The sequence below is a fragment of the Primulina tabacum genome, chromosome 13 (assembly GCF_025594145.1).
Source record: "Primulina tabacum isolate GXHZ01 chromosome 13, ASM2559414v2, whole genome shotgun sequence".
NCBI classification, from domain to species: Eukaryota; Viridiplantae; Streptophyta; class Magnoliopsida; order Lamiales; family Gesneriaceae; genus Primulina; species Primulina tabacum.
Window position 1 is genome coordinate 22,277,608 of NC_134562.1, and position 15,435 is coordinate 22,293,042.

Genomic DNA, 15,435 nt, shown 5'->3' on the forward strand with positions numbered 1-15,435 from the left:
AAAGAATTTGGTTTTACTAAGAATCATGAAGAACCTAGTGTATAAGAAGGTCAGTAGGAGTGCTGTAACATTCTTGGTGCTTTATGCTGATGAATTTCTACTCATTGGGAATGATGTAGGGATGTTGCAATCAACTAAAATTTGGTTAGCGAGTAAGTTCTCGATGCAGGACTTGGGTGATGCATATTTTGTATCGGGAATGCCTTTCTTGATTGCTCTTGAGCCCATGCAATGCTTCCTTGAATTTCTTCTGTCGTTCCTCTCGTGATTGGTCCCTCCGGAAACTCTAAAGGATTCCATTCGCATCATACAGTTTTGAAAATGGTAGAGACATACCAACTCATCATTCTATTTTTTGATGGTTTTTTTTTCATGGAAAAAAATCTAATCAGGCTCGAATTTAATATCTATATCTTAGAAAACCAATAGAAGAATAAAATAGATTTAACCCATTGATACATTTTTTGTTCTTCAATTTTAAGATTTAAATTTAATTAAAAAAAATTTGATCGAATTATTAAAATTAAAAATTAGAGAAAATTTAAGGGCCAAATCTAAAATGTTCCAAGATCTGGCCCGTAATCAACTAGGTTAGTTATTATTAAGGTCAGTATATACCAGTGTTCTAAAAAGCCGCTTAAGCACACTTAAGCTTGAAGCTCGACAAAAATGTCCCGCTTCGTAGAAAGCGAAAAAAAACGGTTAAACTGTAGTTTGATCGAATTAAGCGTAGATAAGGTGTTTAATTAAGTGTGCTTAAGCACAATTAATCACATCTATTTATTTTTAAATATTTTATTTTGAAGGTATGTTTTTTTATTTTAAAATAATAAATTAAGTTTATAATTTAGATGTTTATTTTTTAATTTTAATTATGATTAAGCATGTCTGACAATGATTTGACAAATATTTAGCATTTTTTAATGTGGTCTAGTTGCAAAAACAAATAAAGATTGCAATTTTGTGATTTTTATGCTTTTACAAAATATGAGAATTAATGCATCATACTTAAATTTATCATATTTATGTATTATTTTATCTATCTATTGTTTTGAGATAATTACAATTACAATAAAAATAAAAAACGTTTTTTCACGCTTAATCATGTGCTAATCTCGTTTAAGCTTGAAAAGTTTGGAACTCGACATCCGTACTTCAGGGCATTTCACGTTTTTTAAACCTTGGTATATACTACTCGTAAAAGAAGCATCTCATCACTTTATCATTATTGTATCATGTAAGCCCTTGGTATGTGGGACACATCTATTTGCTCTAATTTAGTTATACATTTGTCCCATGTATCACAGAAAAAATAATTAGGATAGAGTCCATTGGTAATCCGGGAAAGCCACGTAATAGATATTAATAATTTTATTATGAATCTTTTATGTTATATTTGAGAGGATGTATTGTTTACCATGAAATAATAAAGCAAATTTTAAATTTGTAAATTATTTATTTCGCATTAATAATAAAAATTATAATTGATTTCGAATTACAAAATTATTGAGTGAACTTGAAATTCAATCTTATTAACATGAAATACTATATAAACATACAAAATATAAATTTGAATTTTTATGATTTTATTTTTTTAAAACAACAAAAATACATATAAAATCAATTAATAAATTCAAGCGCAAAAACTTGGTGACGAAGGTCTATTTGGGAATCCAAGAAAGCCAAATAATAATAATAATAATAATAATAATAATAATTCCATTTAAAAGTTGGTGACGTCTGCTTTAAACAATTGGGGTTTTTAAAAAAAATATAATATAAAATTAAAAAATCGTTATAAAAATATTGCAAATTGAAAACCTTTATGAAATTAGTACAATCCAGAATTTGCTGCTCTGGATTTTTTGAGTCCGGAGCAACAAATTCCAAATTTATATTAAAATTTTTTTATAAAAAAAAAATCTGACCACAAATTAGAATTTTGAACACCTTTGAATAAATTCACGGGTGTTTAAAGTTTAGCACAAAGTAGTGCTATAAAACCAGCAAATGTTTTTCATTTTCCATCCACATTCATTCGTCCGAAATTTTCGAGGTGCAGTACTTCAATTTTTTGCCAAGCAACATTATATTTTTTTAGCTAATTCACATTCACATGTAATAATTATATTTTTATTATTATTGATTTATTTTGTAAATTTATTTTATGATAATAATTTTTAATATTGTCAAGTTATAATATTGTTCGTTGATTTTATCATCAATTTCAAACGAACGAGTTTTAAAATATAATTTATTAACTAATTTATTTAATTTTATTATTTTTGTTAATAATATCTAATTTATTTTTTATATTTAGTGTTGTTATTATTATGACTACAACAAAATACATTATTTAGAGAATTGTTAGTTATATAAAATAAAATAAAATTTTATTAAAAAAATTATTTAATTATGAACCATTCTTTTCTTTTCAGTTAGAGATAGATAGTGCATACTTAAAAATTTTGTTTTTTTTTTATTTGAATTACCGTAATTAACATGTGTCTTAGATTAAAATTGAAACATGTACTGATTTTAAATGCTGCTAATATATATTTTTTTTAAACATCTCATATTTTCGAAAATAAACATCTTACATGCAAGCAACCCTACTGAAAAATATAAAATTTAAAAATAATCTTAAATATTTGAAAATTTAAAATAGTGCAATTTAAAATGACCAAACTCGTCCAATAGAATATGCGTAAACATAAACGAGTAAAAATCCTAGTAATCATCAACGTAACAAAACCAATGTATAAAAATTTTCAAATCCTCTTAAATCTCATAAAATCGTGATGTGGGGAAGAAATGTGGACCTCGGGTCGTGCGCGCACATCCAGTCCTGCCTACTCAGAATTCGACACCTCCAGTCCCCTCATCGACATGCTCACCTGCATCAATCACACCTAGTGAGTCTAAAGACTCAACACATTTGTACCGAAATAACAAGTACATATACATAGCACACAGCAGTGAAAAATACATTGTAATCAACTTACCTTTCATGAAGTGAAAAAGTGTAATTGTAAACGTGTCATATGAAATCATAACATGCCAAAACAGCTCATCGCATCATCATATTCGTAAACATTAACTTTAATTTAATCCAGTTCCTTAGTTGTGACCTTCGTATCAGCTTTATCGTTTCATCATTATACGATGGATCCATCTACATAAAACTGCGGTGTCCAACGGCTGTCGGACATCAGCGACAATAATACTCATCCACTGTGCCTAGGCATCATCATTAGCATTTACATATATATCATAAGCATTTACATATACATCGTTAGTCACAACTAATTCTCATCATTCAAAACATCATCATTTTCATCACTTATCAAAATCGTGCACATACGCAAATTTTTCTTAAAATCAAGCATGCAACGTATTTTTCATAATTTCATAAAAATCATGCATGAGGCATAATCATTTAAAAACATGAAAAATAGGTGATCAAGGTGCGGCCAAGACTAAAATCTCATCCAGGGTGCAAAATGACCATTTTGCCTCTGAAATCCAAAAAGACCATTTTAACACTGGACCTCTAATTTTCGATCCGAAACTTACCAAACTCCTTAAAACATCCCAAAACATATTTATAAGAATTTTTTAGACGTAAACTCGAGCCCGTTTTAAAACTTAACCGATTAATTTCAAAACTTGGACCGGGGTCCCGATTTTAACCTAAATCAAACCGAAACTTAACCAAATTTTTCCCAACTTTTTACCACACCTTATGAACACATTTACAGCCCTAAAACCATTAATATCAGACCTCCTAACCTTTGAACAGCCTCTGAAAAGCTGCTGGACTTTCGACACTTCGAAACTCCTACAAACTCTCCATGCACCGAGCCGTGTTTTATCGATGTTTGCCTAAACTCCGATTTGTTCAGCCCTAACCCGACACTCTAAGACCAAAGATCGAGCCTAGGGACTTCTTCCTATACCATGCAACCCACGGCTACAGCCACTACTCATTTGAACACCCTACCCTCCAGGGACGGATCCAGGAATAAAAGTTCGGGGGGGGGGCTTGAAGTCAATATGATAAGTTATATATTATTAAAAAAAAATTTACATTATATCGTTCAACGAAGTTGTGCCCTACGAGATTTTAAAACATAAAATTCATCAATAATAGAATTTACATCAATATGTTTAGCTAAATCTCGTTCAATATAGAGTGTCAAACAATCGGCAAGAAAGTCATCCTCCATTTTATTGCGAAGTGCCGTCTTCACATGCTTCATTGCTGAAAAAGCCCGCTCAGTAGTGGCAGTAGACACAGGTAATGTCAAAACAAGATGAATCAATCTAGTCAACATAACATAAACACTTGACCGTCCACTCTCGGTCAATTGCTGACACAACTCAACAAGTGTAGAAACCTTTAAATTCTGCATCACATCAAGTTTATAATGTATCAATTCATACTCCAAAGCAACAATTTCTTGATCAAATCTCCAGGATAAAACTTCTTCGCAAGCTTGCAAATATCATCACTGTTAAATGAGTCAAATGAATTTTTAGGATCTAAAGCTGTACTAAGAGAAAGAAGTTCCACCGATGACTCATTGAACCGAGTATTTAACTCCATCAAAATGAAATCTATTGCTGCATTAAAAACATCAAAGTGGTAATGATGTTCTATTGTAGTTTGCCGACAGGAACGTCCAATCTTATATAGACAATCAAGGTCAGGTACATCAATTTCATTTCTTGAGCAAAAAACTTTAACTTCCTGAAGAAATTCATTCCACCCACATTCTCTAAATTCTTGAAGGCAAGTTTTGGTAGTAGTGACAAATGTGATAGCAGTCAAAATGTCTTGAGATTTTCTTTGAAGAATTTGACAAAGAGTATCTGTTGTTCTCATAATTTTATGCATTAAGTGCAAAATAAACACAAATTCAAAGCTTGCCATGTTTCTGTAAATCCCCCGAACTTCAGCCTTAACTCTTCCATTTGGAGAATAATCACTGAGAACTTCAAAAACTTTGCAAGTTGCAGTGTACATACCTATCAAGCTTTTTACCGAATCATTGTGAGAACTCCAACGAGGAGCTCCTGCTCGTTGCAAATTACCAATCTGGTTTGCACCACTTCCAGAATCACGTTCTCCAATTGACAACATATACTCAATTTCATTTCTCTGTGCAGTATGTAATTCAGCAATGCGCTTAGTAGAAGAAGTGACAATATTAACAATATTGTCCAAATGAGAAAAGAATTCCCAAATAACACTAACATCCTTAGCTGCAGAAACAAATGTCAGTTGTAAACGATGTGCAAAACAGTGGACATAGTATGCATAGGGACAATCTTTGAGAAATAATGCTTGAAGTCCATTCCACGCTCCACGCATATTGCTAGCACCATCATATCCTTGGCCTCTGATTTTCTTAACATGGAGATCATGATGAACAAGAACATTTGATATCTCATTTTTCAAATTCATTGAGGTAGTGTCACTAACACTTTTGATGACAAAAAATCTTTCTGTCAAAATCCCATGATTGTTCACAAACCTCAATATAATGGCCATTTGCTCTCGTTTAGATATATCTCGGGCTTCATCAACAAGAATACAGAAGTATTTATCTCCAACTTCTTCACGAACCATCTGTCGTACTCTATTGGCCATAATATGTAAAATCTCTTTCTGAATTTCTGGAGCGATATATTGGGCATTTTTTGGAGCATTCTCAAGCACAACTTCATCAATTTCTATATTCATTTTTGCAAAAGCCTTCACCAATTCAAGAAAATTTCCACGATTAGATGAAGATAGAGATTCATCGTTACCTCTAAAAGCACAACCTTGAAGTGCTAGCCAACGAACAGCTACAATTGAGGTGCTCAAACGCAGACGATTTTTCTCTTTTTCCTCTTTAGATTGTGCATGCATCACTTTATCAATATGTTGTGAGGGCCTCATCAAATTTTCAGCCCTTCTCTCACACATAGTATGAGGTGAAGAAGCTGCAGAACCAATATGGGCAAGAAAAGCACATGTTTTTCCTTGGTTTATCCTTTTCCAATTGTCAAATCCTTCATTGACCAATGCCGAGATATTAGATGAATTAACATCATTTAGGAAAAGAAAACAATAGAAACAATATGCCATATTTGTTGAAGGCGAATACTCCAACCAATAAAATTTCTGAAACCATTTTTTCTGAAAACGACGATTCTGGCTTCCAAATTTTGTACCTGGATACTCCAACATATCTGGTCGATAAGGCCCCATATTTAGATATGAACGTCTTATCTCATCTCGTACATTAACATGATATTCACATATCTGTTTTCTTTTTCCTGGATCTCGTTCAATAAAAGTAGACGAAGACTGATGATCGTCTCTAGGAGAGGAACATGAAGGAATTTGGATATTGGGAAATAGAAGACTTTCACTGGATTGATGTTGCATTGTAAGGACCGTAGGAATTGAAGTATCTTCACTAGCTTGACGATCTCTCTTCTTAAAGAAAGAGGATATCAATGTTTTTCCTTTCTTTGCAGCAGATTAATATTCCATTTTGAAATAGTTCAATTTATAATCCTAAACAAGAATAAAATAATTATTAACCAAATAAACAAGTAATAGTCACTCAAAAACTCAACAACAAACAATCAAGAAATCACAAATCACACACAGAGAAGCTATAAAAAAACAAAATAAAAAATGTATAGCTGATTCTTACCTGGATTGTTGCCTTGCCGATGAGCAATTCGATTTCTTCGGGAGTCCGCAATTCTATTCTGTCGCTAAAGGGCTTGGGACTTGGGAGAGAAATTTTGTAGAATTGAGGTGGGGCGGATCAGAGGATAAATTTGGTCTCATCCTTGTAAATGGACGGGACTTGATTGGACTAAGACATTGATGTACGACGGTTTTTGAAACAATAGCGACGGTTTTTCAAAAAACAGTCGCTAATAGCGACTGTTATTAGCGACTGTTTGAATAAACCGTCACTAGTAGCGACGGTGCAATTAAAACCGTCGCCGATCCAGATCGGCGGCGGTTTTACTAAAACCGTCGCAAATATTAGCGTCGGTTTTTGAAAAACCGTCGCTAAATTATTAAAAAAGTGGGCTGGGCTACAGCCCAGTACAGCCCTAGAATACATCCGTCTCTGCTACCCTCGAAAATGCCCAAGGTCTGACCCTAGCTACCCCCGACCTCCATCTAGCCTGAGACCAAGCATGACTGACCTCCCCTAGGCTGCGGTTTGGACCTCTACTGGATTCCACCATGAACTGGTTTGGTTCCCCCTTGGCCGAGCCTCTCATTTCCTTACCCTAGTTCCACCAAAACCCTAGCCGTATGACTCAAACGATCGGCCCTCCCTACGATCATGGACAACTCGTGACTCCAGCATTATATAACACTAAAACATCGTACGTAGCCCCTTAACAGCAAGAACTTGGCAGACCCCTTGCAACCATACAAAGAAAACATGAGGCATGATCAAAACGTGCATGAATTAAAGTAAGAACCGAAACAAGGTGATGTCCCATGCTAGATCGGAAATTAAACACACGAAGCACACATAACAGCATGTAAATGACGTGAATGATGTGAAAACGAAGATACTTGGCGTGCCTTGATGATTTATGACCAGAAGCTTGAAGAGAAACACGTCGGGGAAGCACACCGGAGGAGCGGTGATGATCTTTTCTTGAAAGAAAATGGAGGAGCCAACCTTGCTGCTGAAAACTGAAGGTGGAGGCTGCTGCTTGAGAGGGATGGGATGCCAAGGGGAATATTTAGGTTTATGGTTTGATTAGGTTAGGTTTTAAGTAAATAAGACATGCACTAATGGGCCCTAAATATAATTAAATGATTTAAAAGGGTTTTTGAGCCCATTAATCTCTAAAACAAACTCATAAAGCCCAAAAAATTGATACGTTTTTGAAAATATCGTCCGAGCCCTCAAAAAGCCCTCTGTTTCAATAAAATTTGCGTACCGATTAAAAATATGCTATGGCGGATAAAAATACCCAACAAATCTCATTTCTTGAAAAATACACTTAAAATACCTTATATTAATTAATTAAAATTAATCATTCAGTAAAAATATTTTTCTTAATTTTCCCCGGTCTTCTTTCCTCGTTCGAGCTCGAAATGCAGCTTAAAATCCCTAATGCATGATCTTTTAAAATATCATGAAATAAGTCTTATTCATGCAATATTTATGCATTAAATGCATAAAATAAATAAATACATAATTTAAATAAAACCCAAGATTGAATGCATTCAGGTTACGTAAATTTAAATTTCCTTGACCTTACAACTTTCCACCACTTGAAATAAAATTTCGTCCTCAAAATTTAAAACATACCTAATAACTCCAGGTAGCTACTCCTCATATCGGTCTCGGTCTCGGTATCGGTCTCCCAAGTAGCCTTCTCCTTATGATGATTCAACCACTTGACATTGACCATATGGATCACCTTGTTCTGGAGCCTCCTCTCATGTTTGTCCAATATCTGCATGGGTCACTCTTCGAATGACAGATTCGGCGTCAGCTAAAGTGGATCATAGTTCAGCAAATGCGAAGAATTAGACATGTACTTCCGTAGTATGGAGACGTGGAACACATTATGAACTCCCGCCAGATTCGGCGGTAACGTAACTCTGTATACGAGTGTTCCCACTCTCTCTAGGATCTCGAATGGTCCGATGAATCTAAGGCTGAGCTTGCCCTTCTTCCCGAACTTCATAACACCCTTCATCGATGCGACCTTCACAAACACATGATCCCCTATTGCGAGCTCAAGATCTATGCGCCTCTGATCTGCATAAATTTTATGACGGCTCTGAGTGGTATATGAACTCCACAAGAGTTAACTTTGGCTTCTAGCTGCCCTAGAAGTCGATAATGTAACCTCGAAGTAGATCCTCCAGAATCTGAATCACCCTCTCCGACTGTCCGTCTGTCTGAGGATGGAAGGCATTACTGAATAGCAGTTTAGTACCCAACACCTGATGGAGACTCTTCTAGAACGCATATGTGAACCTCGGATCCCTGTCTGACACAATGGACACTGGAATCCCATACAGTCTGACTATCTCTCTGATGTACAGTTCTGCATAATCATTCGTGGAGAAAGTCTTCCTGGTTGGTAGAAAATGAGCTGATTTAATGAGCCGATCAACAATCACCCAGATGGCATTATATCCTCCAGTATTCCTCGGAAGCCCTGTCGCAAAGTCCATGGTGATGTTCTCCCATTTCCACTCGGGAACAGGGAGTGGTCTCAACTTCACTGCAGGTCTCCGATGCTCTGGCTTGACCTGCTGACATGTCAAACACTCGGAGACGAAACGCAGAATATCCCGCTTCATGCCCGGCCATCAATAAAGAGTCTGAAAATTTTTATACATCATTGTACTCCCTGGATGAATGGAGTACGGGGTGCTGTGGGCCTCGCTCAAGATATCCTCTCTCAGAGAATCATTTTCAGGAACCCATAGACGATCTATATATCTGACTATGCAGTCCACAACTGTATACAGTCTCTGGCCCTTAGCCTCGTCCCTCTGTCTCCACTTCTACAACAGCTCGTCAGAATTCTGTCATGTCCGTATCATGTCGCTCAAAATCGGTTGTACTGTCAGAGTAGCAAGATTTGGGGCATCACCCCTGGCATAAACTGCTAGCTCAAATCTCTGAACCTCCATCTTTAATGGTCTCTTTACCGAAAAATGAGCAATCACTGTGTGCTTCCTGTTCAGAACGTCTGCAACTACATTAGCCTTACCCAGATGGTAGCTAATGTCACAGTCATAGTCCTTCGCTAGCTCGAGCCACCTTCTCGGTCTCATGTTCAGCTATTTCTGTGTGAAGAAATTCTTCAGGCTCTTATGGTCAATGAAAACCATGCACTTCTCCCCATACAGATAGTGCCTCCAAATATTCAGAGCGAAAACCACTGATGCTAGCTCGAGGTAATGAGTCGGATAATTCTTCTCATGAATTTTCAGCTATCTAGACATGTAGGCTATAACTATGTCATGCTGCATCAGAACCGCACCAAAACCGAGCTTCGAAGCATCTTTATATACCACAAACTCTCCCTACCTTGATGGCATAGCCAGAACTGGTGCAGTGGTCAATGCTTGCTTCAACCTGTCAAAACTCTCCGGGTACTCGGAGCCCCAGATAAAATTGGCATTCTTCTTCGTCGGGGCGGTCCAAGGCACCGCAATAGAAGAGAAGCATGAATGAATTTCCTGTAGTAACCTGCCAATCCCAAGAAACTACGAATCTCTATCACACTCTTAGGCACTGGCCAATCTCTGACTGCCTCGACCGTACTGGGGTCGGCCTCTATACCATTCTCAGATACAATGTGGCCTAAGAATGTTACCCTGTCAAGCCAGAACTCACATTTACTGAACTTGGAATACATCCGTATGTCCTGTAATGTCTGCAGTACGGTCCTCAGATGCTGGCTATTCTCCTCTCTGCACCTCGAATAGATCAGAATGTCGTCAATAAAAACTATGACAAACCGATCCAAATATGGCTAAAACACGTGATTCATGAGATCAATGAAGATCGCTGGCGCGTTCGTCAAACCAAAGGGCATCACCTTAAACTCATAGTGCCCATATCGCGTCCGAAAGGCTGTCTTATGAACGTCAGACTCTCTCAACTTCAGCTGATGGTATCCAGATCGGAGGTCTATCTTGGAGAACACTGATGCTCCCTGAAGCTGATCAAATAAGTCATCGATCCTCGGAAACGGATACTTATTCTTGACCGTGACTCTGTTCAGCTCTCGGTAGTCAATGCACAGTCGCATGATGCCATCCTTTTTGTTGACAAACAGAACTGGTGCACCCCAAGGAGAAAAGCTAGGGCGTATGAAGCCCTTATCTAGCAGGCCCTAAATCTGATCTATCAGCTCCTTCATCTCTGCAGGTGCTAATAGGTAGGGTGCTTTTGAAATCGGCATTGTACCTGGCATGAGCTCAATCAAAAATTGACCTCTCTGTCCGGTGGGATGCCTGAAACGTCATCCCATAAAACGCTAGAGAACTCTCTGAGCACATCAACTTCCTCTAGTCTATGACCGACTGGCTCTGCCACCGATACAATACTGGCCAAAAATAACTGGCAACCTCTCTTCATGAGCTTCCTTGCACACATGCAAGAAATGATATGATGCTGCTAATGTCTGGCTGCCTAGAATACGAATGGCTTACCGCTTGGCGGTCAGACGGACACTGGCCTTCGTCGAAAATCTATGACTGCTCCATTAGAAGAAAGCCAGTCCATACCTAGAATGATGTCGAACTCCGGAAACGGTAGCACTATTAAATCTGCCTTCACCGTATATTTCAGCAAACGAAGTTCCAAACCTCTCACTATCTTAGATTTGAACATTTGATCCTCGGATGGAATCGATACTCTGAATCCTAAATCCATCCCCACATGTATGATTCTTAGTCGCTTGACGAAGGTTTCAGATATAAACGAATGTGTAGCTCCTGAATATAGCAATGCATGCGTGGCTACACCTGAAATATATATCCTCCCTGCGACAAAACATACCATCAAATCTGATCGCGTTGAAACTTAAGAATTTTCTTACCTGCAATTAACACAAAATCCTCGAAAATTTACTGAATTAACCCACACATTGTTCCAAAAATTTCGGAATTAATCCTCAAAATATCGAAAATTGCCAATTTAGCCCCCTAACGTTTCAAAAATTACTTTGGTCTTTCAAACTTTTCGAAATTTGCAAAATGACCCCATAAAATTTTTGAAATTTAACCTCATAAATTGTGAAATTCTTGAAAACCTAAATTTCAAATCCCCCAAATTTCAGAAAATTCTAAAATCATCCCTTAAATTATTGAGTTTAGCAATTAGGCACTAAAAATATCGGTTACTACAATTGGGTCTCAAAAATTCTCAAATTAACCAATTACATTCTTAATCTCAACTAGGTAGAGCATGCATCCTAATGTCTTCTAAGTTATAAATCATGTAAATTAATTCTCATCACAAGCATAAAAATCCATGCAATCAAGCGATAAATTAAAATCTTAAACTTAAGGGTTAGCAATAATCAATGTCGAATCTGGCTCTACCTCAGCCTCCTCGGCATGCATCACATATGCTCGGCCAGAAATGGGGCCCTTGTTCCTAGGGTATTCTGTTTCTTTATGACCCTCCTGCATGCAAACGAAGTATTTGTAGGTCCTTCATAAACATTTGCCGATGTGGAACTTGTTGCACTGCGTGCATAGCTGTCTGTACTCTGGCTTAGGCACCCCTGACGCCTGAGGAGGTCTCTGCTGCTGGGGCCTCCTAACTAGTTGTTGGGGCTTCTGCTGTCCCTGCTGTCTCGGTGGCCCTGTATACTTTTTCTACTGCGGCTTGGAGCTGGACTGAGCCTGATGCCGCTTCTTCTTCATATCAATGTCAATGTCTCGGAGCACCTGCTCTGCCTGGAAGGCATAGGAAGTAACCTCACCGTAGCTCGTCGGTCTCATCAGCATAACATCCCAGCGTAGGGTGGGTTTCTGTAACGTACCGTACTTTCAACATACTTAAAATTTGCGGAAAATAAATTTTTTTCTTAAATAAACAATAATCTTTAAAAAGGTGCAATATGAATAAAATGCTTGATTAAATATTTGAAATGTAAACGAACTCGAAACAAGTACTTGTTTTCAACACAAGAAGTAATTTCCTTAAAATCAGAGTAAACGAAATAACATGCATAAAAATCCTTAAAACTTAACCGGTCCTAGGGTTAGTCCTCTGCCCAGTCCGAGTCATTTCACTGTTCTCCGCCTGTCGTCTCCACAAACTCGTCCTCACCTGTATCGATCAAGTCTAGTGAGTTTAAAGACTCAACATGTATAAACTGAGAATAACGAGTAATACGTAATAAATCCACATGCATTTTAAGGTAGTCCATACATACTTAAAACCTAAACATACTTACATAACCATAGACTTTCCATCATTGCATAATCTTTTTCATAAACGTGCTTGCAACATACATACTTAAACATACATAATCGTCATCATTTTGCGTAGAGATATGTTTCAAAGCCAGTGACCCATAACATATTGCGTCTGATTAGACTAAACCACGGTACTGGGCTGGCAGGGATGTCCACTACCACATACATAAAATCCTCGGTCATACTTTATCGGGTGGATTGGTCCCTGGTCATACTTTACCGCTTTCCAATCCTGATCACAATCAGGTCATACTTTACCGGGGTGGAGAGGTCTCCGGACACGTTCTCCGGCTTCCAAACCCGTTCATATTTGGTCACAAGACAATTAGCATACCTCAAAAACATAAAATATTTTCTTTTGCACGTCAAACATACTTACATAGCATTGAGGGATTCGTTGGATCTCGCTTGGGCTACTGCTGCACATGCTAACACGTAATTCAAGCAACTCAAATTTCATAACTTAATCATGCCAATCAAACTCACCTCCCAAGTAAATAAATAACATATAAATTTCTAGACAACTCGGGACTTGACCATGTTAAACATTATACTAAATCATGACATCGAAACCCGAACCAAATCCTGATGTGAAGTATGAACATTTCCCAATAAATGGAAAAACCCGAACCTCATTTAATCTCTGACTCAAAGATTCTCATTCAAGACTCGTAACAACTAGTCTAACCCTCATCAAGCTTGGACATAACAACATATTAATACCCAAATGAAGCAATAGCACCTAAACTTAAAGCTCAAAGGCCTCTGAACTAGCATCTAGGCGCTGAGGCGTAGCGCTGCAGCGCCGTTGCGCTGCACAATGCGAAGATGCAGCGCTCCTAGTGCACAGCTGCGGTGCTAACCCTGCGCTAACCAAACCTCAAAATGTCATCTTCTACCCATTCACTTCCCTATGCCTTCTAATGCAACCAAACCCATCCCGACTCGAAACGAAACATCGAAAGATGATTGATCCCAACACATGACACAACCTACGCAGCAATGACCAATCGGCGATTCCAAACGAAGCTTGAAACCAGATAAACTCAAGAAACATGAAGAAAATATTTTTAAAATCTCAAAGTTTGAGCAGTCAAACGAGAATAATCATAACTCACTTGTTTTTTGTCTAAAAATTACGAATTTACTGTCAAATTGAAGGTATCAAAAATTACTACGTTTTATATGTTGAAAGTTTATCCAGAAAGTCAACCAAAATTTTACAGTACTCAAAGTGTTAGGAGACTTGTTTTTAGATCTAAAATTCTGATCCAAAATCGTTTCAAAACATTTTTACTCAAATTTTGCACAACATACATAGATTTTGCATACAATACGCATCAAAATACTTACCACGACAATATAGATGCAAAAATAAAATAATATACATGTCTTTGCGTCTAAACGCTCGAAGGTAATGAATATTGATGCGGTGGATTAGGGGAGATGACCGGGAGACGACGCTGCACGATTTCTTGCTAAACACCAACGTGAGTTCGTTTGAAATTTTCGAAGGGAAAGGGTGGCTGTTGGAGGAGTTCAAGAACCCTAGCTTTCTAAAAAAAATGAAACACAATGCGTGTGTGAAGTGTGTGCAGCTAATGGTGTATGTAGTGTGTGAGTAACATGCGTGTGTGTGTGTAGGGAATTAATTAGGGGCTAAACATGCTTAGGTAAAAATTAGTAATAAAAATAATACTAATCTAATTTTTTAATCTCACTAAAAGATTTAATTAACTACTCAACTTAGCAATTTTTTTGGATAGCTTAAAAATCTCACCTAATAAATTAAATTAGGCTTTAAAATGCTTAAAATTTCATAAATCTCTTAAAATACCAAATTTCTTGACTTGAAATAAAATACCAAATTTTCTCAAAATCGCCTAAATCGTCACCGGTCTCTTTTCTCGATCTCGTATTGAATATTCGCTTGAAACAAAAAACTCAAGAAAACATTTTAATGTGCATCAAATAAACATGTAATAATTTAAAAAAATGCAAATCATAAATCATGCATCGCTAAAAAAATCGTTTTAAATAAAGTAAATAAATAATTTAACAATTAAAAAAATGAATGGGTTCACGTGTACTGATTTTGGGCTGTACAGTCTCGGTCCATCCATAAAATGCCTCAACTTCTGAACGGCATCTCAGGAAATAATGGGCACAAAATGGCAGCCTCTGTCAAACTTATGGATAAAGTCCGCCACATATGAGTCCTCCTGACGGAGACTTATAAACTCTCTCGTCAGGCGGCCCCTGACGTCAGCTGGAAAATACTTTCCGTAAAACATCTTCTTGAATTTGTCCCAGGCGAGGGTAGCCAAGTCCAACGCATGAGCGGCTCCCTCCCACCATAGGGATGCATCGTGTCAAAACATATATGTGGCGCACCTGACTCGGTCGCCATCTCTCATATGTAGATA

General features: G+C 37.2%; 1 protein-coding gene across 1 annotated transcript; it reads right to left on the minus strand.

Annotated features, from left to right (window-relative positions):
* Nucleotides 1–4,435: 4,435 nt before the first annotated feature.
* LOC142521914 (uncharacterized) lies at nucleotides 4,436–6,442 on the minus strand. The gene has a single exon (XM_075625087.1). The coding sequence runs from the start codon at nucleotides 6,440–6,442 to the stop codon at nucleotides 4,436–4,438; it is 2,007 nt and encodes a 668-aa protein (XP_075481202.1).
* Between the last annotated feature and the right edge of the window lie 8,993 nt (nucleotides 6,443–15,435).

Bases quoted from the DNA above. Each gene is read 5' to 3' on its own strand.
- LOC142521914 (XM_075625087.1), bottom strand. From the start codon at position 6,442: ATGCAACATCAATCCAGTGAAAGTCTTCTATTTCCCAATATCCAAATT.